At 44.0% G+C, this 27,844-nt stretch overlaps 2 protein-coding genes across 4 annotated transcripts in view; one reads left to right on the top strand and one right to left on the bottom strand.

The window, feature by feature from the left end:
* LOC137423418 (uncharacterized) overlaps window positions 1–9,241 on the bottom strand; it is a 65,733-nt gene extending 56,492 nt beyond the window's left edge. Inside the window, exons 1-3 of one of the 3 annotated variants that reach the window (XM_068110568.2) lie at window positions 9,125–9,241; window positions 8,967–9,023; window positions 8,458–8,573 (exon numbers count right to left, since the gene is read on the bottom strand). In XM_068110568.2, coding sequence (XP_067966669.2) covers window positions 8,458–8,545 — 88 coding nt within the window. In that variant the 5' untranslated portion in view covers window positions 8,546–8,573; window positions 8,967–9,023; window positions 9,125–9,241. Of the gene's footprint in view, window positions 1–8,457; window positions 8,656–8,966; window positions 9,024–9,124 lie in introns of all 3 variants that reach the window. The other 2 variants (XM_068110587.2, XM_068110578.2) reach the window with 2 other exon arrangements.
* The window catches only part of LOC137423441 (uncharacterized), a 419,740-nt gene that overhangs the window by 222,048 nt on the left and 169,848 nt on the right, over window positions 1–27,844 (top strand). The window lies entirely within an intron of this gene.

Here is a 27,844-nt window from a genome sequence, read left to right as displayed (position 1 = left end):
GAAATGATATGGAAGCCACTGACCCGTCTATGACATAAGAGTAAGAGTAAGTCCCAGAGACACATCTTAAATGCGGGAGATTACAATGATTTGGAGGGTCTTGGTTTCCAAAGCATCAATAAGTGCAAGGTGTGAGGCAGGAGCAGTACTCCATCGAACTGGGGATGAAGGCCTCTTAAGCTGTAAAATGTCGTATTTGCCAAAGAAAGACTGCACGACAAAGAATGGTGAGTCAGTGGCTTGCATTGTTGGCCAACTTGGTGATTTGGCCACGAAAGATCATGGCCAATGGTTAGGCCCAAAAGTTTGAGTGCCTGAACTTCTTCAAGATGTTTCTTAAGGAAATGCATTGGAGGGTTCGCCAGATGGTTCTTTCGGAGAGACAGAGCGAGAGTGTGAAATTTGTCAGAATTGAAAGACATCTTCCAATTGTTGGGCCAGCTTGTGATTCATTCATGGTCTGTAAAGAGAGAAGAGGCTTCTGCCTGACTATCTGAAGGATGGGAGATATTACAGAAGAGGATAGAGTCATTTGCAAAGACAGAGGATTTCAGAAAGGTCAGAAAGGTTGTTAATGAAGATTAGGAACAGGACTGGGCTGAAGACACTGCAATTTGGGGCACTCCATCCTAGACTGGGAGAGGATCCTGTTGAGAGCTACATGCTCACTACAAGAGTGAAGCGTCAGTAAACCATTAGAGGAGGTGGCTTTGGATGTCATAAGCAAAAAGTGCAGAAAGCAAGAAGGGAAGCAGGTGTACCAGGCTGTATCAAATGCTCAAGATATGTCTCGAGCGACAACCCTGATCTCATGTCTGGGGGAAGGGGTGGAGAGAGGGGGATGTACACGAGCGACACACTTGACAAGGTGATGGTGTCACCAGTTCTTTGAGGAAGTAGCCAAGTTTGAAAGTTCAGCTTTTAAGTTGACCATGTTCTGTGGGAGTTGAGGTTTACACGTGAGTTTCACATTTCTTCCACAAACCTCTGATTTCCAGGATTGTAACATTACATGGTGCACGGCCAACTTCCTGATCGAGTTTCTTTCCTCAATAGCCATAGTTTCCAGACACATAACTCAGACATTTCTGAACTGTGAATCCATATTTTATTTTGCAGTTTAAAAGTTGTTGCTCAATTTTATTGAGAAGAGCATCGATGAAGCCAATATTGATGGACATCCTATAGGTAGAATTTTTTTTTCTTATCTGAAGAATAAATATTGTCGTGTACTTCCCCTCGGTGAATACCGGGGATTCACGGATAGCAAATCGAGCGTTATTTGAAGGCGTTGTTCAAACACAAACTCACGATATATGCGCGGGAGGAAGGGAGAGGAAGAAGAAGAAGCGGGAGTTTTACCTGATGCGATCCCCAGGCAGTCTTCAAACCTGCAGGGAATTAAACTCACAAACACGGATTTTGAATGTACAAGAATAACACGGCTTTATTTCCGGACCCCGAGAACAAAGAACGCGATGGTAAATAAATATGATCCTAAATCGGAGCGCTCCCACACAGGACGTAACCAACAGACGAAGGATGATATATCAAAAAGAACTGTTGTGTTTTGTGTGGTGCGAGCTTATCTCTGTCAGCAGTGTGTGTCCTCGTCGCCAACTCGAGCATGCAGTCTGGACACGGCGCTGGTGTTGGCAGGAGCTGCTCGCCCGTTGACACGAAACAGGCCTCGATGTCCTCACATGCCGCAGCGTTCGTGCTCTCGTCCACGCGCCGCCTCTCCCGCCAGCTGTTTCAATCCCAGATGCCAAACGAACAGGGGAATGAGGAGACGAGGCCGGCACGCAACCACTTGCGCCGAGGTCCAGAACACAGATCATCCACACACACACACACACACTCGTAGGCAGGCTCCAGAGCAAGAGGCAGTCCAAAAACGAGATGAACCAGAACAAGAAGGGGCAAAATGCCAGCTTGCGAGTCGTTTTATCAGCCGTCTCATGACGTCAGCTCTCTCTCCACGCCAATCAGTGCGTCGCTTCTTGCCCTCCCCTCACATCTCTCAATCCGAGGGAAGCTTCTTGCCCCTCCCTTGACCAATCACGAGCTCTTCCTTACTCTGCCAATCAGCGGCCTGCTTCTTACTCGCCCTGCCTCGATCTCCCCATCAAACCTTCGACCAATCGCAAGGTGGGCGTGGCCTCAGCCTGCCTGAGCAATGTTTGTCTTCAAGTCGGGGTAATGCGTGGGTGCCTTCTGTCTGTTCTTCTGGTCAGTTCCATTGTTATTGTGGCGGAGGGGGATTAATTAGTGTGTGCGCCAATGGGTCTAACTAATGTCTATGGTGCGTTGCCATACAGTGTAGTAAGTTCAGGACTCTCCTTCAATCAAGTTGTTTATTAAAGACGATACCAAGCTCCCACAGAACACACGGCCATCGTGAGCCGCCAGCAACCACCGAAGCCACGCCCCCAGACGTCACTATGCAGTACGTAGTACCAATCACAACATCTCCCTTTCATTGAAATTATTATGTTTGTATGCAACAAAACACTTCTAAACTAAATCAAAATAATAAACACAATCAGACACAACTTGAACCACACATAGATGGGATCTGGGGTTACTGTTATAACTCTTAACCAAAATGTAATTACTGCTCAGTATGATTAGCTAAAACACTGAATCATTCAAACACAGAAAACACAGAATCATTCCAATGTCTGCAATTTCAATCAACGGATTGTATCTGCACCAACATTACAAGGGCTGATTTCTGATGGTCGTTATTCACCATCACAATATCTCAATGGTTTTTGAATCACACGGCATGATCTGGTCGAGTACAGAGAGTTGTCCGGCCTTGTTGTCTCAGCACTCTTGTCATCCTTGGAGCTGGAGCAGCCGTTAGTTTCCATTGCTGAAGCGTCATTGTTGAAATGTACGCGTCGACCAGTTGGTAGACTTTGATGTGTTGGTTGGGTCGGTTCGTCCTTCCAATTGGCGCCACAATCGGGTGGATAAAGTTCACGCAAGTGTGCCCTGGTTCTCGAAGACACGTCCCGTTAGGCATCTGTACTATATAAGAGCGGAATTCGTTACAGCCACAACTTTCCCGGGGTACCATTGGTTCGTGTCCTTGTTCAGAATCCGAACCTGATGTCCAATAGCCAAATCAGGTAGTTCTGGCCCAGCCGTTCTGTTGTATTGATTCGCCATCCGGTCTCCACGTTCCTTCAATCGTTCCTGAATTTCCTGATGCCTTTGTTGTGCAGGAACCAACAGACAACTTGGTAGGTTGGTGTGTATGGGCCGGTTGAACAGCATTTCGCTTGGACTTGGGAGGTGGGAATCTACAGGTGTGCACCTCAGGTATTGCAGTGCAATATCTATATCATTCCCTGATCTAATACACGTTTTGATCATGTTCTTCACTGTTTGAACTTGTCTCTCAACCAATCCATTAGTGAGTGGATACCTCGGCGATGTTGTCGTGTGTTTTACATTCCATTTGGTACACATATCACGGTACGGCTTACCCACATATTGAGGTCCATTGTCCGATATGATCTCCAGAGGTGGGCCGAACATACTGAAACATTCAGATGTGACCTTGGCTACTGCATTGCTCGTCGTGTATTCCATTCTCTTCACAACTGGGTACTTGGTGTAATAATCTGTCACCAAGAGGTAGGTCTGCCCGTGTAGCTCACACGTATCACTGGCTACCTTTGTCCATGGTACCGCTGGTATCTCATGAGCTATCATAGCCTTACGCCTTTGTTCTGGTTGTGTAGTAAGTTCAGGACTCTACTTCAATCAAGTCGTTTATTAAAGACGATACCAAGCTCTCACAGAACACACCGCCATCATGACGAGCCGCCAGCAACCACCGAAGCCACGCCCCCAGGCGTCAGTACGCAGTACATAGTACCAATCACAACATGCGGGACACAGGTATGATCACAGGTTTGACACACCGGGGAATTACCATAATCCCTATTCTATCTAACACAACGATCATCCTCATATGATCACAAAGATACATTTAATCCAACATATGGGCTAGACAGGTCATGTACTTATTTACTTCGAGATGGTTCAGTCTTCTTCATGACAACCGGAGCATGATACCTATGCAGATCTACCTAACTCTATATATCCCCTTACCCCAAAATTCATAACAATATATTTAATATTCATTAATTCATTTAATATTAAGAAATTAAATGGTAAATCTGGCACACATGACATGTCTCAAATCGTTCAGATTGATAAACCTATGAAGACATGCCTTTTCATACTCGGCTCTTTTGTATCTTTCTTGATGAACCATTTTGTTTACCTCTGTGAGAAGTATTGCAGTCTAAATAGTAATTATATGGAAAGAAATTCCTCCCGTTTCACGCTACTTAACTTTGTGGAACCTGTTAGTTTAGCAATAGCACACAGAGTGGAAAAAGTTAAGTAGCAGCTCGAAGAAAAACCAAGTCAGACCAGCAATGGAAAAAGCATCAGTTTGGTTGAAAACCACAGAAGACTCGATCCACACTTTCAGCTCTTCCACTAGTTGGCCTTTAAAATGGATGATTAAACGATCGTCAGGCCAATGTATTTTTTCTCGTTATTATTTTGTTATATATATGTACTTGCTTTTTTATTATTATTTATTAATAATCCATCCCATACTGAATTGGGAAAGGAAAGAAATGTCTTAACTTTGTAAAATTTTATAATTTAATAAATCTGGACTTACTCGTCAGTAAAGCAAACGTTACTTTGAATATGGCAGATGTTGAAGTGAAGAAGCTTGAGAATTGCCATGTGACCTCCACCACCGGTGGTCGGGTGAGCTGGTCTGTCGACCAATCCGGGAGTCACATGAGTTACAGATGGTGTGGAAGACTTCTTATAGCCTTGTCCCACGCACATTACGGATGAAATCGCCAACCGCCCCTTTTCTTGAGAGATGGCGATTCAGATCTTTCCCGAATGGATTCCTTTACAACTCGAGCAAACCACTTTTTTTCTTTGTCTAAGATGATCACTTGACTGTTATCAAAGCTGTGACCCTGCAGGTTCAAGTGTGTATCTGTAGCAGAGTTCAAGGTAAGCTGGACGAGGATGTTGGTTCATACCGTCCTGAAGGGTTTTCCGAGTTTCTCCTATGTAGATCTCATCATTTGATTCCGGATCTTGTCCATAATGGGAAATAACTAGCTGCGCAGAATTTGTAGAAGGATCTTCTCACTTTCTCAGATAGCCCAGCCACATACGGAATGGTCACTCGTGTCATATTTTCTTTACCTGCGTCCTGTTGTTGTTTACCAGATGTGATGTTGTTTTTGCTACTTCCTGCTTTTAGAAAAGACCATCTGGGGTAACTACACTTACTGGGAACACTCATGGTGTTTCTCCTTCTCACATAATTTCCCCTCCTGTGTGGTCGGAATAGTGTCTGCACGACGGAAAATAGTGTGAATGAGAGATAATTTATGGAGTGGATGGTGTGAATCATAACGGCAAATAATAGTGGTTGGTACACTACTCACAATAAGTTAGGGATATTGACAGATTCTTCGGTGTGGTTGATTTTGTGTATTAATTATGTTGAAAAAAGTTGTAGGTCCTAATTCTATGGTTATTAATATGTGAAAAAACACAGCATCCTTGGTGGACGGGTTGGGTGTGTGATAAGGACTAATTTATTTAATTTTGGTGAAGATTCAGATCCGGACCCGACAATTCACGTTTTGAGAACTCCTGCTCACAGTGCCTGGTGTTGGCTTAGCGGTTAGGGTGCCGGCTTGGGGGCTTGGGATCATAGGATCCTGGGTTCGTAATCCCAGTCAATCGCTGACATGACAAAATGTTTTTCAATACCCCAACCCTAACCTCTATAAAAAAAATAAACTCACTCCCACAATATCCCTAACTTATTGTGAGTAGTGTACGTACACCACATCAGCTTTACCGGCATCGGTAAGTTCAGCTTTTTTTCAATTGTAAACTCTTACTGTTTTTGTTCGACTGGATGAATAATAACAACCTGCATCGATTTGTCTTGTTAAGTTGTTTGTTTCAAATCTGTGACTTTAGAAGAGAAGAAGAAGAAAGAAAAAAATAAGAAAGAGGAAGAACCACTTTCAGAGGCAATTTTCCCCACAGAGCAGGGGTTGGTCCTTTTTTGGGCACCGTGGTCTCCTTTTTTTGGGCACCGTGGTCCCCTTTTTTGGGCACCGTGGTCCCCTTTTTGGGGCACCGTGGTCCCCTTTTTGGGGCACCGTGGTCCCCATTTATGGGCACCTTGGTCCCCTTTTTGAAGCAATGTTTTATGGTCCGGATGCTCTTCCTGCCGCCAATCCTGTTAGTCACCTCTTGCGACACACAGGGAACTACCAGTGAACTGGTACTCAATTTGCCGACCTCGGAAGGATGGACAGGCTGAGTCAACCAGCCTGGTGTTAATTCAGCGATTGACCAGGATTACGAACCCAGGATCCTATGATCCCAAGCCCCCAAGCCGGCACCCTAACCGCTAAGCCAACACCAGGCACTGTGAGCAGGAGATCTCAAAACGTGAAGTTGATGAAGATCTGGATTCAGATGCTATAATTGTTTAAGTGATTCCTCATCATTGAGAGACAGGGCCGAAAACAGTTTTTCAAACGATATCTCAAAAATTATGGACGGATTCGGACGAAACTTGGTGGACGGGTTGGGTGTGTGATAAGGACTAATTGATTTAATTTTGGTGAAGATTCAGATCCGGACCCGACAATTTTTTAATTACCCTGCGCACATGAAGCAAAAGGCAGGGTTAAGTAATTGGTGCATGTCCGTCTGTCTTCTCAGTTTATGATCGTCAGTTTATGATCGAGGAACAACTTATTTAAATCAGATGTTATATTTTGAACATGAATAGGAAGACAAGTTATTTGTTTTACCGGACTTTGGCTCTGAATTCGCCCCGACCGCACATGCGCAGAGAGGAGTGAGATGATATTTTTTTTACTCACGTCTGCCTCTCTGGCACTCAAACAAAATTGAAAATCATTCCAAACATGAAACTTCGTATTTTTAAGGATATCATAATGGACACAAGCAACAGGCACGAATAATTAATGTAATGTGTTAAATATGGCGGTGTAATCGACGCAGAATTTTTATATTTTTACCCCTTTAAATCTCCTTAACCCCTTATTCAAATTGAATTATATATTTGAACTCAAATCGCCTTCATAATACTTCCAAGAACCTCCAGTTTTTGCATTAATTTGATCAATTTGATTTTGCAAAAAAAAAAAAAAGGTTCATTAGGGTGGTGTATAAGTGTGATGTTCAGGAATGCTTCTGGACTACTTCAATAGCACTAAACTTTCGGATCTTCTTTTTCCATTGATTGTTAAAATTAATATTTAATGAAAATTCAAGCGAAATTGAAATAATTGTGCTGGGTATCGTGTTCTATGAACTCCCTATAGTTGTCTTCAAGTGATTCTTCACCAATGAGTGATGGGACCAAAAACGATATGAATGATCATCGTTTTAAGGCCATTTTCCCAACTAGAGCAGGGGTTAGCCTTGCGGGCCCATGACAATCATGGTTCCCTGTTTGAGGAAACGTTTTATGGCCAGATGCCCTTCCTGACGCCAACCCTTAGTCGCCTCTTACGATGTACAGGGATACGGTGTACCTATTCTAAATTGGGGAACACACCGGATCATTCATCCCAGCAAGCTGGTACTCAATTTGCCAACCTTGGAAGGATAACAGGCTGAGTCAACTCCCCTGGTGCGATATTCAGCGATCGACCGGGATTCAAACTCAGGATCCCAAGCCAGCACCCTAACCGCTAAGCCAACACCAGGCTTGGTTGTTGGAATATATAGAATCCCCTTGGTCTGGGTATATATAGAAGGATATTTCAAAAAGTTGTGGATGACTTATGACAAAACTAGGTGGATGAGTTGGTTCGGTGACAAGAACAAGCCGATTCGATTTGGGTTCAGGTCCGAATTGGCATCCGGCCTATCAGTGGGATACAAAACGTAAACTGTTAAGCACCAGGTGGATGTATATGCTCTCTACCGAGTACGGTTGTAGTTGAATGTTTTATAGTTTACAGGAGGGAGGGTATATGAAGAACAGCTCTTGAAAAAAGATTGATCAAGTTAGCAAATCAGAATTGTGTTTTTCATTAAATAAAAAATATGGGAAATCTTCAAATGAAACAATTCATGTTTGATTAAAAATCATCAATAGTGGACTTGAAATTGAACTCAAGGATAAAATTACTGCTACTTTGTTCATCAAGTGCATTTCGTAAACTAAAATGACTATTGCCCAAGTTGGCACAGCAACGGATTCATCGTAAACTTATGTAGAGAAAACAAAAAGACAGGTCAGAATGAAGTTCTTCTGACTATTACTTATGCCCTCTCATCCTTAATTACAAGTCAAACTTTGAGAGTGCATTGAGATGAAAAACTCACCATGACATAGTAGCGTAATTAGACCCAGAATGGCTGCATGATGGAGCAAGGTAGGGCACTGCAGACCCATGGTGGTGGTCAGACACATTGTGGGCACTCGTCACCCGTGCTTGACGCTGGGAAAACAAGCAATGTGATGCAGAGCTGATAAGCTTTCCGAAAGCCTGGAAGTGGATGGCTGATACTTTGGTGGTTTTGCTTGCGGACAGAAAGGTGGGGGTGCACAGAATAGAGGTTGTTGAGTGTACATAGTGAGTTTATGAGAATACAGAGTTGTTCCGTTCATGAAAAAAAGCATTTCTCTTGTGCAACCATTGAACACTCTGAGTGGTGGTGTAGCTTTTGTTATTATAATGGTGTCGTTTTTGTCATTTATAATGGTCATTCATAACGACACTGCTTCTGATAATTAACAAAGTAAAGAAGAAGATGCTCTGAGCCTCAGTTAATCGATATTGCAAGGATGTGTCACTGGAGACCTCCGATGAATATGAACTTTCCCACCGTACCTGCTTTATCAGGCGTCTGCCATATCATCCTCAACCTCAAACAAAATGGAGCCCCATCTGGAGGAAGGGGGAAGATATAATCAAATTGTACCAAACCAGATAAGAAACCAGAAAAACTATAAACAGCGAAATTACAAAGTGAGTATAATGTTCTTTACCACCAGAGATCCTTCGTTTCTTTCAAATAGTCTTTAGCAATCACCTCCAGGATCCAGCACAGCACATCAATCCTCCATCTGACTTCCTCCTCCTCCTCCTCCTCCTCCTTCTCCTCTAGCTGCTCATTCGCTCCTGCCTCCTTCACTCCTCCCCTTATTCCTTCCAATAAATCCTTCGATCATTTAATCTCCCTTCCAAAATAACACCATAATCCCTCTCCCAGATGCTTTTACGCGTAGCCCATCGGACAAAGCCGTCTAGAACAGTGTTTGTCTGTATGTATGTATGTATGTATGTATGTATGTATGTATGTATATATGTATGTATGTATATATGTCCCCTCAAACGTATACCAATCAGAGCTGAGGATCTGGTCACATGACAGGGTGATGTGATTACGTCTGATGTAATTACGGCGGTACGGCGGCTGACTCTCCACACACCGCCATTTTGATATTTATGCCATTCATGCTGAACATATTGTTATGTCGGTGGGCGGGAGGGGAAAGTGGGGGGGGGGGGGGGGGGGGGGTAGAGGAATATCTAGATCCAGGTAGATCTGCATAGGTAGGTACTCGACTGTCGTGATAGGGAATCTACCTGTAATAAGTTTTGTGTGTAGCCGTATGTCGGAATAAGTTGTATCTGTGTCCCTGCCACGAGGGGGCGGGGCATGCTAATTAATACAGGGATTATGGGTAAAATTCCCTTGTGTGTCGTTCCTTCTGTGAGCAATCCAGTGTCCTTTATGGCAATGCACTCATATACATTAGATAGATCCCTTAGTGCACACATTAATTAATTCCCCTCTGCCACAATAAGACTTCCAGGAAGAACAGGCAGGAATCCAGATCGGGGCACTGCCGATGGGGCCACAGCCAGCCACATCACCAGCTGGCATAGCAACAAACATTGTGCAAGGCAAGTAATAGCCATGCCCAGGGAACGTGTGATTGGCTGGGGTGAGAAGCTGGGCACTGATTGGTGAAAGGAAGGTGGAAGGAATCGGCACACTGATTGGCCACCATCTGCGGACACCTTGGCCAATCAGTGCGGAAGGCACGAACATTCGGCCAATCAGTGCGGAAGGTGCAAAACCACTACTTAGAAGCAGGTCATTGATTTGAGGGAAAGGGCCGGTGACGTCAGAAGGCGGGAAAAGACCACAAAGAAGTGAGGGACTGATTGGTAAAATGAGAGAGCTGACGTCAGTCCACGGGGGACAAAATGACACGCTCGGGGCATTCTGGGTTCTTCTTCCCGGCGTCGTCTTCCCTGCGTTTTTCCCTGCGTTCTGCCCTATGTTCTGCCCTGCTTTCTGCCCTGCGTTCTGCCCTGCGTTCTTCCCTGGTTCTTCCGTGGTCGTCTTCCCTAGGTTCTTCGCGGGCTCTTGGTGCTTGGTGATTGGTCTTGGTGCTCTTGGTGCTTGGTGATTGGTCTTGGTGCTTGGTGCTTGGAGCGAGGCTTTGTACTTGGAGCGAGGCTTGGTGCTGCGAGCAGGTGGGACCTCGCGTGCGACCAATGGGTGGGTTAGATGCCGGTGAGGCCTAGCGGCGCACAAACGAGGTGGATTGTGGCCTTCCTCCCGCCAACACCGGAGTGCGTGCTTGGACTGGATGATCGCTGCCAAGGTGCCAATCGAGCTGAGTGCACAATAATTTACACATTTACTTTCCTTCCTTTTATATTCCCATTTGTTTGTCTTTGAAGTGAAGTGTGGGAGCTCTCCCTTGGAGGGGTTTAGTGATTATCGGCGCGTTATTTTCCTGTCCCGATATTTATTGTAAATAAATCCTTGTATTATTTTCTCTTTCATTCCAAATCCCGTGTTCGTGTGAGATTAATTTGCAGGGTTGAAGGCTGCTCGGATCGCATCAGGTAAGAGCTCACCGCTTCTTCCTCTTCCTTCTTCCTCCCGTGCTGCCTAGTCAAATCCGTAATTGATCGTCGCCTCCATTAAGTTCGTTTGGCCATCCGCGAGCCCACGGTATTAACCGAGGGATTCGCGTGACAATATCGTCGAACCTGTCATATATCACAATCGCCATGCTCTACCTTTACGTTTTTCATTCAGTGTGAAACACAAACAAAACGATTGTTAAAATGACCATCAAATATAAAAAGCATCGACGTTACGGCTCTTCCAACAAAACGGTACGTACCTAACCCTTGTGGGATATAATCTAGATTACAGTATATCTCCCCTCAGTTCTGTAAGTAAAACTTACCTCACGGATGTCGGGATTCCTCCAAATTTCTTTACTTAATGTTATAAACAGCATTAGCGACTGTTTAAAAAGCTAATCATGTGTGTTTGTGGTTTATAATATTTTACAAGCCCGGCTACGCCGCTGTTAGACTTTTGGTCTTGTTTTTTTTAAACATGAAGAATCAAACAACCACATGTAGCCTGTGTGACCAATCATTAGTCCTCATCAGAGATAATTACATTGGTTCCGCCCCTTTTGCTTTATAAGCTACCTGTGCAGGCATATCGGGGGACACATTTCTCTGACTTGATTAGAGAAAACAACACCGACAGGGAGTCCAAGGTGTCCAGGTTCCAGTTCCAGATCCAGCACAGAGAAATCTTCAATCACTGGAGTCCCGAAAATTCCCCTCTAAATCTGGACTTCTCCCTCTGGGAACTTAGGCAAGCGGTTAATAAATCTAGGAACAGTGCCCCGAGCCCCGACCTATTGACCTTTCATATGTTCAAGAAGATGGAAGACAGGGTGTTGGGTGTGTTTCTCGGCCTATTCAATCGAGTTTGGTTTTTAGGAGAACTTCCTCAAGAGTGGAAACACTCAATAGTCGTCCCGATCCTTAAAGCGGGGAAAATCCTCATTCAATGCTTGCTAGAAGACAGGGCAGCATGTAGAATCATACCAACATAATCATAAGACTTTAAATATATATATATATATATATTCGGGGGCAACCCTCCCCCTCCCCCTCCCCCTCCCCCAACCCCGTATACCTCCTCAGACCCCAATTTTTTGAATGCCATGAACAAACATTGGTACATCATAGGTTATGAAGGTTGTGGTGAAGTTTCATCGGAATTGTTTGTGTAGTTTCTGAGAAGAAAGCAAATTCCCATTTTGGGGGGTCAAACCTGGATCCACTTTGACCCCGGTAAACCCCCTTAGACCCCTATTTTTTTTCTCTATTCCGTGATCAAACTTTAGTCACAATACAACAAATATCATTTGTGCCAAGTTTGGTCACAATCCCATCAGCGGTTTCGGAGAAGAGGTTTCAAGTGTTTATGGACGAATGGACTGACAGACGGACGACTCGCCATTGCATAAGCTCCCCTGAACTTGGTTCCAGGTGAGCTAAAAATTGGAGTAATTATTTACTGTAACATATCAATACAATACTCAGTGATTACGATGATGCGCACTACTGCAAGTGGACCACACTAACAATGTATCATGGATAGAACCACCTTTCGAGGCTATTTTTTCCCTGCACGGCAGGGGTTGACCTATTTCGGGCACCGTGGTCCCATTTTTGAAGCAATGTTTTACAGCCGGATGCCCTTCCTGCCAACGACCCAACGACCCAGTAAGTCACCTTTTGCAACACACAGGGACTTACCAGTGAACTGGTACTCAATTTGCCAACCTCAGAAGGATGACAGGCTGAGTCAACCCCCCTGGCGTTAATTCAGCAATCGACCGGGATTCAAATCCAAGATCCGAGGATCCAAAGCCAGCACCCTAACCACTAACCCAACATCAGACATCAATGTATCAAGTATCATGTAAGAAATTAGAAGGAACATCGTTGGCAAGCAAACCTCTCGTTGTAGAAGACCCTGACCATTGTAGAGACAGCAGAAGCAGCATGTCCAGATTAGAGTGACCTGGTCTGATACCAAATTGATGATCAGAGATCAAACCATTGGAGAAGAGGAAGGATTTGATATCCGAAGCAATGATGGATTCCATGACTTTGCTGATAATTTGGAGCAGGCTGATTGGTCTGTAGTTGCAAGGATCTGTTTTTGCACATTTTTTGTGTAAAGCAGTGATGTTGGCTGATTTCCAAGATGCTGGCAGATGACCTTGAGCAAAAGAGAGGGTGAAAAGAACAGAGTGAGATAGAGCGGCCGAGCAGGATTTTAGGACCCATGGGCTGATGCCCTCTGGTCCAGTTGCAAAATCAGAGTCCAGGTTTGACAAAAACTTCTCCACCTTGTCAGGAGAGAAGGACACAGAGTCCAGGAGCAGTTGGGTTCGACTGGGTAAGGTGGGAATAGAGAGACATGGGTTTGGGACACAAGATTTTGAGGCAAACACAGAGTTGAGGAATTCGGCTTTGTCACGTGCGGTGTCAACTGTGTAGCCATTTGAGGTAAGGGAGGGGATGGAGGGGGAACAAACACCAGAAACGGATTTGACCAGAAGCCACCAGGATTCGGAGGAAGGAGACAGGTTTGAGAGTTCATTCTTGAGTGTGGAGAGATAGTGCTTCCTGGCACTCCTGAGGGTAGACACACACTTGTTCCGAGCTTGGTGGAAGGAACTGAGATTACCTTCAGTTGGATTTGCCTTCCAAGAGGCAAAGGCATGTTGTTTCAGGGCAACTGCCTCACCACAAGATTCAGTGTACCATGGACGGGAGGAAGGGTAAGACAACTGAAGACTAAATGGGATAAATCTGTGCATAAGAGAGAGAGCAGTTTGCTTTGGAAGAATTCCCAGGAAAAATTGATGCCAGAGGCAGTAGAGATGGGAGACCACTCCAGATGATTGATGGCTGCTTGCAGACCATGCCAGTCAGCCTGAGTGAAATGGCAGACTCGTCGGCGCTGAGGAGGCTCTCTGAGAATGGCCAGAGAGAAGTCCTTTTTAACAAGGTTAGGGTAAGATGAAGGGTGAGAGGGGGAGGTAGGGAGAGCTGTTGATAGTGTATCAGAGAATGCAGAAGAGTTAGGAGAAAGGGAAGGATGAGGAGGACAAAATGTTTGATGGTGATGTGATGAGGCACAATGAAGGGTTGTTTGAAGGGGTGGGGCAGAGCAATGTAGAAGGTTGGATGAGGTGGACGTATGAGCTAGAAGGGAGACAAAGTGGGGAGGAGGCAGCTTTGCGGAGGAGGGGGAGAGGGGAGAATTGGAGAAAGATGGTAGGGGGGTAGATTTGAAGGGGAGAGGTTAGGGGCGAGTTTGGAAGGGTAGGGGCGAGGGGGGAGAATTGAAAGGGAGGAGTGAGGGGGGAGTTTAGGAGGGGAGGTGTGAGGTGGAAGTTTAGAAAGTGGATGATGAATGAAAAACGAACATTTATTACAAACTGGGTTTGTTGTGATATTCAAGTCAGAGATCCGGCTAAAAACGATGGAGGAGGGGTGGAATGAAGGAGAGTTTAGAGAATGTAGAAAGGAAGGATTGTAAGAGATTGAATTTTTTTTTGAAGTGGAATGTATTGAAGAGGAAATTGAAAAAAGCCTTTTAGATGGGAAGAAAAACAGCGTGTTGTAATAAACCACTGAATAAAACACTGCAGGGGAAAGTTTAAACATATTTAAATAATATATAAACAAAACCATAAAAAATAATCTGGGAAAAGTCCCTATGTGAGGACGTGGATTTGAGAACGAAGGAGAAAGGGTTGAATGAGTATGGAGGAAGCTAGAGTTGGAGAGGTGGAAGAAAAAGGAGATAAAGGGGGTAGGGCATAAGGCGAGACAAGGGGGCAAGAGAACAAGCACGTGTCCACGAGAAGAGAAAGAATTAATAAAGGAATTTCTATTTTATTTTTGGATTTAAAATGTTAGACAAAGGGTAAGATGCTCGTGGGAGGTATGGGGAGAAAAGAAAATCAAAGAAACAAGCAATTACAGCGAAGGAATATGAATGAATGAATGATCTCTTTTTTTTAATGCCATTTTCCCCACTAGAGCGGGGGTTAGCCTTGCGGGCCCCATGACAATCATGGTTCTCTGTTTGAGGCAATGTTTTTATGGCCGGATGCCCTTCCTGGCGCCAACCCTTGGTTGCCTCTTACGATGCGCAGAGATATGGTGTACCTATTCTAAGCTGTGGTACACACCGGGATCATTCATCCCAGCAAGCTGGTACTCAATTTGTTGACCTCGGAAGGATGACAGGCTGAGTTAACCCCCCTGGCGTTAATTCAGTGATCGATCGGGATTCGAACCCAGGATCCTAGGATCCCAAGCCGGCACCCTAACCGCTAAGCCAACACCAGGCAAATACAGCGAAGGAAAGAACTTAAATTCAATAAACACCGACGGGGGGAGTGAAGCCTAGACAGACTTGGCCGCGCACGCAGTGTGAACAAAAAACGACTAATTGCACACAAGTTTGCAATAATTTCAAAACCAAAACTAACTAGAAACACACAATAACACATACGCAATAAAATAACTAGTGGAAATTTGACAAAGACACGAATGGGAAAATACTCAAACTTAGATGCCGTGGAGAGGTTGAAGCAAGCCTCTTCACTTGAGGGACCGGAAGCCAAAGACCGATAAAATCATTAAAAAATTATTTCTCGGAAACAGCTGCATGGAAAAATTTCAAACTTAGCACATTGTCAAGTACTCCCAATGGGGAACAAAAGCATGATAATGGTGACATCATAGGCGAATTGGTATACCAGCCAAAAATGTTTATATAAAAAAATCCCTTCTCTGAAACTGCTTCACCGATCGATGTGAAACCTGTCATGGCTGGTGAAAATGTGATACTTGAAAACAGCTGAAGGGATTTAAATCAAACTTGTTTATTTTTAGGACAGTGAACGAGGGCATCTACCCATTGTGGGGCTATGAGTAGGCATATTGGCGACACTGTCACATTGTTCTAGTTTTTAATGCCGTGAACAAACTTTGGTACATCACGAGTGGTGAAGGTTGTGGTCAAGTTTCATAGAAATAGTGTCTGTAGTTTCAGAGAAGAAAGCAAGGGGGAAAGATGGGGGAAGGGGAGGGGAGGGGGAGGCAGGGGAGGAAGGGAAGTGGCTCACGTTTCTGAGTGAACGTCGCTCACGTTTCTGAGTGAATGTGGCTCACGTTTCTGAATGAATGTGGCTCACGTTTCTGAGTTAAGTGTAATGCCGATCAGGAAGAAGAAGAGGCTGTACTAACAAATTCGTACACTTCCGGAATTATTTGATTTATTTGTATTCAAATGTCTGGTAATTGTTTTGTATTTTTTATGCGAATGTGTACTTGTATATAACTGTCATTAATTTAAAAAGGCTTCGGCACAATCGAGCAATTTATTTTTTTTAATTCCAAAAAAACGAACTTTCTTTTTCAATTTTTTGTTGTTGTTGTTTGCCTAAAACACTCCCAGGCACTCACTGATGAACCTCTGAGAGTTTGATGAAGATCCGTTCAGCCATCTCTGAATAAAACGCGGACACACACACACAGACAACTCGCGTTTATATCTGTATAAATCGGGATTTAAATTTAATTCAGAAATTGATCCAGACGTCTATTCTCTTTCAAACATTCAAACCGACAGAAGTAGTTATTTATCACAGCATCTGTTGAATTTTCACCCTTTTACTCAACTCCGTTTCGCTGTTACAGTCACGTGAAAAAGTAAGTACACCCCATGTAAAGTTTTGACTTTTTCAACATATTTCAACATACAGCTATTTGATCTTCATTTCAACAATATTGATAGATAAAGGTGATATAATATAACAAATATCATGAAACATTTACATTTTGTAGTCCATTGTATAATTTAAATAAACATAAATACAAATTTCGCATGTGGAAAAATTAAGTACACCCTCACATTTATCACTACTTCAAATACCTAAAATTAGAATCAGGTGCATCAGCTCAGGTGCAAATGATTAGAACATCGTTAGAGAGGATCTTGGAGGAACCTGACTTATTTAAACCTCGGACATTTCGTTTGGTTTGCTCTTTGTTGTTGAAGTGTGCGGCGCCACCATGCCCAGATCAAAAGAGCTCTCTGAGGCCTTCAGAAAGAAGGTTATAGATGCCTACGAGTCTGGGAATGGATTTAAAAAGATCTCCAAACAATTTGAAATCAATCATTCAACTGTGCGGGGGAGATCATCTACAAGTGGAGAAGATTCCAAACAACTGCCAACTTGTTCAGGCCAGGCCACCCCAGCAAGTTCAGCCCGAGAGCAGACCGCAAGATGCTGAAAGAAGTCTCTAAGAACCCCAGAATGTCATCACGGGACCTACAGGTAGCTCTTCCCACTGTTGATGTCAAAGTGCACGAGTTTACCATTAGGAAGAGGCTGCACAAATTTGATCTACATGGGAGGTGTGCCAGGAGGAAACCTTTGCTGTCCAGAAAGAACATCAGGGCAAGAATAAAGTTTGCCAATGAACACCTAGGCAAAGAGCAGCACTTCTGGAACAATGTGCTCTGGACAGATGAGTCAAAGGTAGAGCTGTTTGGCACAGTACCAGAAGACATGTTTGGCGAAAACCAAAGACAGCATTTGATTGACCACAAGAACCTGATACCAACTGTATAGCATGGTGGTGGAAATATTATGGTTTGGGGCAGCTTTGCTGCATCACGGCCTGGGCAGCTCCCCATCATATAATCCACAATGAATTATTCATTGTACCAGAGGGTGCTTGAGGATAATGTGAGGCCATCTGTCGGAAAGTTGAAGCTCAACCGAAGGTGGACCTTGCAACATGACAATGACCCTAAACATACCAGTAAATCCACCAAGGAATGGCTGAAAAGAAAGAAATGGAGAGTTCTGGAATGGCCAAGTCAAAGCCCGGATCTAAATCCCATCGAGATGTTGTGGGGGATTTGAAACGAGCTGTGCATGCAAGAAACCCCTCAAACATCGCACAGCTGAAAGAATTCTGCATGGAGGAGTGGGCAAAAGTTTCTCCCAGTCGATGTCAGAAACTGGTAGACAGTTATAAGAAACGCCAACTTGAGGTTGTTTCTGCCAAAGGGGGCAATACCACCTATTAGAGCCAAGGGTATACTTACTTTTTCCACATGCGAAATTTGCATTTATGTTTATTTAAATTATACAATGGACTACAAAATGTAAATGTTTCATGATGTTTGTTGTATTATATCACCTTTATCTATCAATATTGTTGAAATGAAGATCAAATCGCTGTATGTTGAAATATGTTGAAAAAGTCAAAACTTTACATGGGGTGTACTTACTTTTTCACGTGACTGTATTTGGTGGAGCAAAAAGTCAACTGAGCTTTATAGATATTTATATTAGATTAGATATATTATATCACTTTTCGCCTGATCTCTCAATGGTGAAGAATCACTTAAAATTTTAAAATAATTCTCACCTGAATCCATATTCAGATCTTCACCAAAATAGAAATCGATTCAGTCTTGAGACATACCCAACCTGTCCACCAAGTTTCCTCCGAAGCCATCCATAACTTTTTGGGATATCCTGCTTTATATCGTTTTGGCTGTATCTCCCAATGGTGAAGAATCACTTTAAAAATTATACTATCTGGATCTTCACCAGGATCGATTCTTCCTTGTCACACACACCTGTCCAACAAGTTTCGTCCAAATCCATCCATAACTTTTGAGATATCCTGCAATGTATAGTTTTGGCCCTATCTCCCAATGGTGAAGAATCACTGAAGAAAGTAAATAATTCTCATATCCGAATCCATATTCAGATCTTCACCAGCATCGAATCGTCCTTGTCACACACCCAACCGGTCCACCAAGTTTCGTCCAAGTCCGTCCACAACTTTTTGAGATAACCTGCTTTGTATCGTTTTTGGCCCTATCTCCCAATGGTGAAGAATCACTTTTAAAATTCTAGTAGCCAGATCCGAATCCGGATCTTCACCAAAATGTAATCCTTTCGTGCATGTCACATACGCTACATCCAAAATTTCGTCACTATCCGTCCACAACTTTGGGAGATATTTTATTCCCAAACAAACAAGAAGGCGTCATGCAGAGCATGATACTTGCAAAATTCATCCCCTCCCCACTACACGCGCCCCCCCAAAAAAGGATGCCATTGGTCAATCAAATTGTCCATTTCATCCAGATGAAAATTAACGATCTCGATCAAAGCTCGGGTCAATAGGATGAAAAGTGACAATTTTTCAAATGAAAATGGATGATTTTAGAAGTTTGACCTTGAGTTGACCTTTTGACCTCAAATATTTGGTTTTCCAATTTCGTGACTCATTATACAAATGCTGTTCAATTTTCAAGTCATTCGGATTAAAAATGGCGATTTTAGAAATTTGGCCTCCAAATGACCTTTGACCTTTGACCTCAAATCAATAGTCTTCTCAATTGTGACGACCTCTACAACTTGGTGAAGTTTCGTGATGATATGTTTGGAATTGTGACCTGTGACCAGTGACAATCAGACAAACAGACAGAATAACAAGAAGACGTCATGCATAGCATGATACTTGCAAAATCCGCCCCCCCCCCCCCCAAAAGTTTTCCATTGATACAGAAAATTGTCCATTTCATGAAGATTAAAATTTACAATTTTGATCAAAGCTCGGGTCAACAGGATGAAAAGTGATGATTTTTCAGATGAAAAATGATGATTTTAGAAGTTTGACCTTGAGCTGACCTTTGACCTTTTGACCTCTTAAATCGTTGGTTTCCCAATTCAGTGAGGCAATGCACAAATGCTATTCTATTTTCAAGCCAATCGGATGAAAATTGATGATTTTGGAAGTTTGACCTGGAGTTGACCTTTGACCTTTTGACCTCACAAATAGTTGGTTTTCCTATTTATTGACACAATGTGCAAATGCTGTTCAATTTCCAAGTCAATCGGATGAAAATTGATGGTTTTTCAGATGAAAATTGATTTATTTGGGAAGTTTGACCTTCAGTTGACCTTTGACCTTTTGACTTCAAAAATAGTTAGTTTCCTAATTCAGTGAGGCAATATGGAAATGCTGTTCAATTTTCAAGTCAATCGGATGAAAATTGATGGTTTTTCAGATGAAAAGTGATGATTTTGGAAGTTTGACCTTGAGTTGACCTTTGACCTTTTCACCTCAAAAATAGTATGTTTCCCAATTTAGTGACTCGATATGCAAATGCTCTTCAATTTTGAAGTCAATCGGTTGAGAATTGACTGCTTTTTGGATGAAAATTGATGACTTTTAAAATTTGATCTTGAGTTGACCTTTAACCTTTTGACCTCAAAAATAGTTCATTTCCCAATTTATTGGCTCAATACACAAATGTTATTCAATTTTCAAGTCAATCGGATTTAAAATGGCGATTTTAGAAATTTGACCTCCAGATGATCTTTGACCTCAAAATCAATAGGCTTCTCAATTGGGACGACCTATACAACTTGGTGAAGTTTCGTGACGATCTGTTTAGAATTGTGACCTGTAGACCAGTGATAAACAAACAGACAAACACAGAATAACAAACGCAACCGGCCAATATACAGTACTTTTAAAATGTTCGATTTTGCAAGTAACAAGATTGGAGATTGGATGCGCAAGATTGGAGGTCACGTCTTCTCGAAGCTGTCAATGCGCTCATGCTTTCAAAGTTAAGTAATTTTTCACAATTGTGTTTTTGTCGAAACTATATCTATCTTTCAGTGTGTGCACCTATAGTGTGTCTTTAGTAAGATTCTCGGTGTTAATTTTTCATACCTGCATACAAAATTGTCGGTTAATTCGTGTCGCGTATTCTGAGACCGAGTAGGCTACCGTGTCTGACCTTTTCTCTCAGCGGTTCGTCGATTGCGCTGCAATTAGTTTCGTTCTCTGTTTTGTCCCAGTCTTTCACCCCATAATTCCTTGTTTAAAATCTCAACTCGAAAAAAAAAAAACACCCCAAAATTTTTTTCCTTCTCTGTTCTTATTTGTTTATTCGTTGTTCTTATTTGTTCGTTCATTCTTCGATCACGTTGTTCGTGATAACGTGATCACTTTGTTAAAAATGTTTAAACTTTCCACTGAAGAACTGTAATCTTTCGTATATTATAACACCTTTTTCTTCTTCTTCTATAAAAGGATGCTTTCGACTTGCTCACCAAATCTATTCATTCCAAAAAAAAATTCCATCTCTTACCGTTCCTTTTTTCTACATTCCCGAAACTCTCCTGCACTCCACCCCTCCTTCAGCGTCCTCAAACGTATTTTTGACTCTAAGGTCTCAGGAAACTCATTTTGCAATAAATGTTCGTTTCCCATTAATCGTACACTTTTCAAAATCAAATCTCACCCCTCCCCTCCAAATCTTCCCCATCACCCCTTCCCTCCAAAACTTCCCCATCACCCCTCCCATCCAAAACTTCCCCATCACCCCGCCCCTCCAAATCTACCCCCTTGCCCCTCCCCTCCAAATCTTCCCCATCACCCATCCCTTTCAAATATTCCCCCTTGCCCCTCCCCTCCAAATCTTCCCCATCACCCCTTCCCTCCAAAACTTCCCCATCACCCCTCCCCTCCAAATCTACCCCCTTGCCCCTCCCCTCCAAATCGTCCCCATCACCCATCTCTTTCAAATCTTTCCCCTTGCCCCTCCCCACCAAATCTTCCCCATCACCCATCCCTTTCAAATCTCCCCCCTTGCCCCTTCCCTCCTAAACTCCCCCCACACCCCTCCCCTCCGAGACTCTCCCTCGCTCCTCCCCTCCTATACTCCCCTCTCACCCCTCCTCGTCAAAGTGTCCTCCCCGCTTCTTCCCCCTTCCAACTTTCACCTTCATCTCCCCCAACCTTCGGCCTCGCTCTTCCCCCTCCTCAAATAACACCTCACTGTGCCTCACCCAATCACCATCAAACCTTTTGTCCGCCCCATTCTTCCCTTGCTCCAAGCTATTCTGAAATCTCTGACACATCTTCAACAGCTCTCCCTACCTCTTCCTCCTCTTGCACATCTTACCCTACCCTCCCCCCCCCCCCCTGTTCTGTATCCGATGCTCCCCATTCCTCTTCATCAACGGTATGGACCTGAAACATCCGGGGCCTTCGCTCAAACCTGACTGATCTCTCCATACAGGTTGCTTCTGACAAACCAGACGTGATCTGCTTAACAGAAACTTTCCTCCTTCATGATGTCTCTGATTCCTTGGTATCTCTCCCAGGTTACTCCCTCCTCCGGTATAATAGACCTGAGCCTCGTCCTGGAGGTGGGGTTGCTATCTTTATAAAAAAACTCTCTTCCTCACTCGCCCTGCACTGCCCTCTCTCCACCTCACCCCCAGGAATACCTTTGGCTACGGCTTCCCCTTCCCTCCCACCTTTTGTTCATATGTGTGTTGTACCGTCCACCAAACAGTGATGACTCCATCTACATCTCACTGTCTGATAATATGGACCAACTTCTATCTACCCATCCCAACTCTCTCTTCCTCATTTGTGGTGATTTCAATTGTCACCATGCCAGTTGGCTGGGTGTGGGTACCTTTCTCACCAGCTATGGCTCTTCAGCAAAGGACTTCTGTGACTCACTGGGACTGACACAATCTGTGAATTTCCCGACCCGGATCTCAGTCAACGAAGCATCTTCTCTTCTGGACTTGGTTATGACTAACTTCCCTGAAAATGTCTGCTGCTCTTCTTCTGCTCCAATCGGCTCATCTGATCATGTGCTTATTAAAGTGGACATCTCTCTGACCATTCTCAGAGAGCCTCCTCAGCGTCGACGAGTCTGGCATTTCACTCAGGCCAACTGGCACGGTCTTCAAGCAGCCATCAATCATCTGGACTAGTCTCCCATCTCTGCCGTCTCTGACATCAACTCATCCTCGGAATTATTCCAAAGTAAATTGCTCTCTCTCATGCCAGATTTATCCCATCTCGTCTTCAGTTGTCTTACCCTTCCTCCGGTCCATGGTACATGGAATCTTGTGGTGAGGCTGTTGCCCAGAAACAACTTGCTTTCGTCTCCTGGAAAGCAAATCCAACGGAAGGAAATCTTATTTCCTTTCACAAAGCCCAAAACAAGTGTGTGTCCACCCTCAGGAGAGCCAGGAAACAATATCTCTCCGTTCTCAAGACCGAACTCTCTTATCTGTCTCCCTCTTCCAAATCCTGGTGGCATCTGGTCAAATCAGTTTCTGGTGTTTGTTCCCCCTCCATCCCCTCCCTCACCTCAAATGGCTACACGGCTAACTCCGCACGTGAAAAAGCTGAATGCCTCAACTCTGTGTTTGCCTCTAAATCTTGTGTCCCAAACCCATCCCTCTCTGTACCCACCGTACCCAGTCATACCCAGCTGCTCCTGGACTCTGTGTCCTTTCCTCCTGACAAGGTGGAAAAGTTTCTGTCAACCCTCGACTCTGATTCTGCAACTGGACCTGACGGCATCAGCCCACGGGTCCTAAAATCCTATTCTTCCGCTCTTTCACTCCCTCTCTCTGTTCTCTTCACCCTCTCTTTTGCTCAAGGTCATCTGCCATCTGTTTGGAAATCAGTCAACATCACTGCTTTGCACAAAAAGGTGCAAAAACAGATCCTAGCAACTACAGACCAATCAGCCTTCTCCCAATTATCAGCAAAGTCATGGAATCCATCATTGCTTCAGATATGAAATCTTTCCTCTTCTCCAATGGCTTGATCTCGGATCATCAATTTGGTTTCAGACCTGGTCACTCTAATCTGGACATGCTGCTTCTGCTTTCTCAACAAAGGATGGAGGTCCTCAATGCCAAACAGGAAATTAGAGCTGTCGCCCTTGACATATCACGTGCCTTCAATACGGTCTGGCACCCCGCTCTGCTCACCAAACTCTCCTCCTTTGGTATCCATGGAAATCTCCACGCATGGCTGGCGGACTTCCTCTCTAGTCGTAGTCAACGTGTGGCCCTGAATGGGTTTCTCTCATCTCCTCTTCCTGTTCAGGCTGGAGTTCCCCAAGGCAGTATCCTGGGCCCTGTGCAGTGTTCTGGGCCCTTCTCTGGTCTTCATCAATGATCTCTCTGACTCTCTTGAAAATCCTCTCTGTCTCTTTGCTGATGACTCTACTCTCTGCCTCTCCATTCCCCATCCCTCAGATCGGCAATCTGCAGCCTCCTCACTCTCTGCAGACCTGGACAAAATCACAGACTGGGCAAACAAGTCGAACATGTGTTTCAATCCGGACAAATCTCACACTCTTACGATGTCTCTCCGAAAAGACTGACTGGACAACCCTCCCATCCACTTTCTGAATAATCCTCTCCAAGAAGTTCTGTCACTCAAGCTTTTGGGTCTCACTATCTGCCATGATCTTTCCTGGGAAAACCACATTTCAAAACTGGCCTCCAAAGCCAGTCGCCGACTTGGCATCCTCCATCGTGCGAAGTCCTTCCTTGGCACACCTGAGCTCCTCACCACATACAAGGCTTTCGTCCGCAGCTCAATGGAATACTGCTCTCCCCTCTGGGCTGGTGCTCCTGCCTCACATCTAGCTCGTCTTCACGCTGTTGAAACCAAAGCGTTCAGAATCATTGTAATCTCCCGCGATGAAGCTAACTCCAAGGGCCTTTCACTCACTCACCGCAGGCAGGTTGGTGGTCTTTCCGTCTTCTACCGACTCCACTCTGGCCTTGCCCCCCCCCCCCCAGCTCTCTCTGGGCTCTGTCTCCCAAATATTCCTACAGGTCGCACAAGATCTGCCTGCAACCCTCTTATGGTTAAACTGCCAAAATCAAGACTCTCTGCTCACCTTCACTCCTTCATTCCTCTTTTCTCCCTCTTTTCTCCCGCTTTTCTCCCACGAACAAACTCCCTCACTCTCTTCAATCCCACTCCACCCTCCAGGTCTTTAAAACAGCTGTTCACCACCGTCTCTTATCTTCCCCCATCCAAAACCTTGAGCTTTTCTACCCCCGCTAATTTCACCCCAAATCCACTTTTTTGACATCCCAAGTTCTGTCCTGGAAGTCCTTGGTGTCCTTGTGTTTTATACTTCTCCCACCCCGCCCCCCTCCTTCCCACGCCGCCCCCCCCCAAGCCCTCCACTTCCCACACATCTCCCTGCTCTCAAATGTTGTGTTTGTGTGCTTCCCCTTCTCTCCCCATCTTGTCTTCTGGTCCCTCTTTTTATATATTTTGTTTGTCTGGTTGATTTGTTTGTGAAATAAATGTTAGCTCTTTCACGAGCCTCGATTCAGTATACAGAAGAAAAAAAACAAACAAAAAAAACGGGTGAAAACATAACCTCCATCCACCTTTGGTGGCGGAGGTAATAAAAGGAAAAGACAACACAATTCTGGAACCTGAAGTGGCATCGCAGAATTTATTTGTATAACAATTTATGCAATTTGATTACCCAGCTTCCAACTAAAAGTTTGTCATACGTCAAGTGGTAAAATATTTTTCGGAAACTTCTCAGCACTTATGGCAGCCCTTATTTACAACCAAATTATACCAACTACCAAGCTTGTATTTACCATCACTACCCCAGACAGTAATAATTTATAATTATTACCAAGTTCACCTGAGTCCTGCTCGGGTGCAGAGTTGCGTGCTTAAGCCCCTGTCACACCTTGACGATTTAGCCAGCGTATGCCGACGTATCAAAATTGAGTGCTGGTGTGAGTCATACGCTGGCATACGTCGACAAATTTTGTGCATGCACGAAATTTGTCGACGAGCTCGGCGTACTACGACGTATGCCAGCGTGCTCTTAACGTAGCTAAATTTTTCATACATCGGCATACGCTGGCTAAAACGTCAAGGTGTGACAGCGGCTTTACCTTTGACCTGTCAAGTCTAAGTTTGACTCCCACGCTGAATATCGACGAGTCGACGTTGCATCACAAAGAGTGACATTCCTTGGACGAACGTTAAGCCGGGTGTCCTGTCTGCTCGCATTAGTTGGTTGATGTTAAATCGCAAAGTGTCTTCTGGAAAGAGTAGATGCACCCAGAATAATCAAACTCCTGCTGAAATAGGCTCCAGTTGAACTACCTAAGGACTGGGCAGTCAGTTCGTGAATGACATGGGTCAACAACGTTCTGCAGCAGACCCTTCAGGAAAGTGGGAAATGTGATTTATAGCATGATATTTCAAAAAGTTGTGGATGGATTATGACAAAATTAGGTGAATGAGTTGGGTATGTGACAAAAACAAGCAGATTCGATTTTGGCTCGGGTCAGAATCCAGATCCGACCTATCAGTGGGTTTGCGCTCTACCGCGTGTTGTAGTTTAGATTGTGCTGAAGTAATAAATATAAGATAACCTGTGAACAATTTGTTGTTGTTGTTGAAATCAATATGTGAAAAATATGGATTCTGCTATTTCCTTGTGCCTCATCTGTTCTCGTTGCCAAAAAGAACCACGAAAAGTTTACGCTGCGTTAACAATTTTGCTGAACTTTAAACAAGTTTGGCATCAGTGCTCTTGTGGTCCCTTGGAGGAAAAGTAAGTTAGGAGTGGAGATTAGAACTTGTGGGTTTGCAAGTTATTCTGGTTATAGTTAAAGATGAGAGATAATTATACAATGTACTAACAACTCGGTTTTTTTTTCTGTTTTCTTTTGTGTACTTGGTCGAGGTTCGTATAAGAGCTAACACGTTGAGCACACAATAAAGGAAGTGGGAGTCAAGAGGGGGAGAGAGAGGGAAGTGCAACACCAGTAGAGAACAGGTACAGCAGGAGATTGGTGGAAGGGAAAGGGCTGGGGTGGAGTACATGGAATAAACAAGATAGACACAACAAGGACTTTCAGGAAAAAAAAAAACAGGGAATTTGAAGGAGGTGGAAGGATTTGAGGTGGATTAACGGGGGTAGAAAAGATCAAGGTTTTGGATGGGGGAAGATAAGAGATGGTGGTGAACAGCTGTTTTAAAGACCTGGAGGGAGGAGTGGGATTGAAGACAGTGAGGGAGTTTGTTCCAGAGGCGGGAGAAAAGAGGAATGAAAGAGTGAAGGTGAGCAGAGAGTCTTGATTTTGGCAGTTTCACCAGAAGAGGGTTACTGGCAGATCTTGTGTCCTGCAGGAATATTTGGGGGACAGAGAAGTAGAAGGTTGTAGTTAAAGATAAGAGATAATTATACAATGCACTAACACCTCAAAATACTCCAAAAACCATGGCAGCTTCTATGTTCCCCTTTCAAAAAAAAACAAGTACAAAAAGTTTTAATTAAAACAAAAGCCGCGTCGATGTTACACAATGCCTAGATGCAGCTGTGCCTATAACGTCGATGTTATAGGCACAGGACATTCCTATTGATTCGATTACTTGATGTTATTTTTGTGCAAAGTGACTACCCCACACTACCCTACGACTATATCTCGGCAATTTCCCGTGTGTGGCGACGAATTTTTAATATATCTCGGCATTTTCCCGTCTGTTATTTCAGGCGGTGTATGACTGACCATGCCGCGATTTAAAATACTAGGGCATGCCCGTACTATATCTATATCTAAAATTATATCCCCCCCCCCCTCTATTTACATGAAATGGTTTGGTCCAAAGCGAACGGCTTGCGAGTACGGTGACAATCCCCCCCCTCTATTTACATGAAATGGTTTGGTCCAAAGCGAACGGCTTGCGGAGTTTGGTAAAGAAATCGCCATAGCATGCACAAACGCGCAGGAAAGCGAAAGAATCGCAAATTAGTTTTAATTAGTTTTAAAACATAGTTTAACGCCAACATAGCGGCAACATAGTTTGCCAATGTGAAATAAATGAATACGCTCTCAAATGTGCCGTCCGAGGCAGAGTCTGTTCGCCACGTTCGGCACACGTGATAGCTCGCTGCTCTCTGATTGGTTGAA

The sequence above is a fragment of the Myxine glutinosa genome, chromosome 1 (genome assembly GCF_964187855.1).
Source record: "Myxine glutinosa chromosome 1, kmMyxGlut1.1, whole genome shotgun sequence".
NCBI lineage: Eukaryota > Metazoa > Chordata > Myxini > Myxiniformes > Myxinidae > Myxine > Myxine glutinosa.
This window is presented reverse-complemented; position numbering and strand designations above follow the sequence as displayed.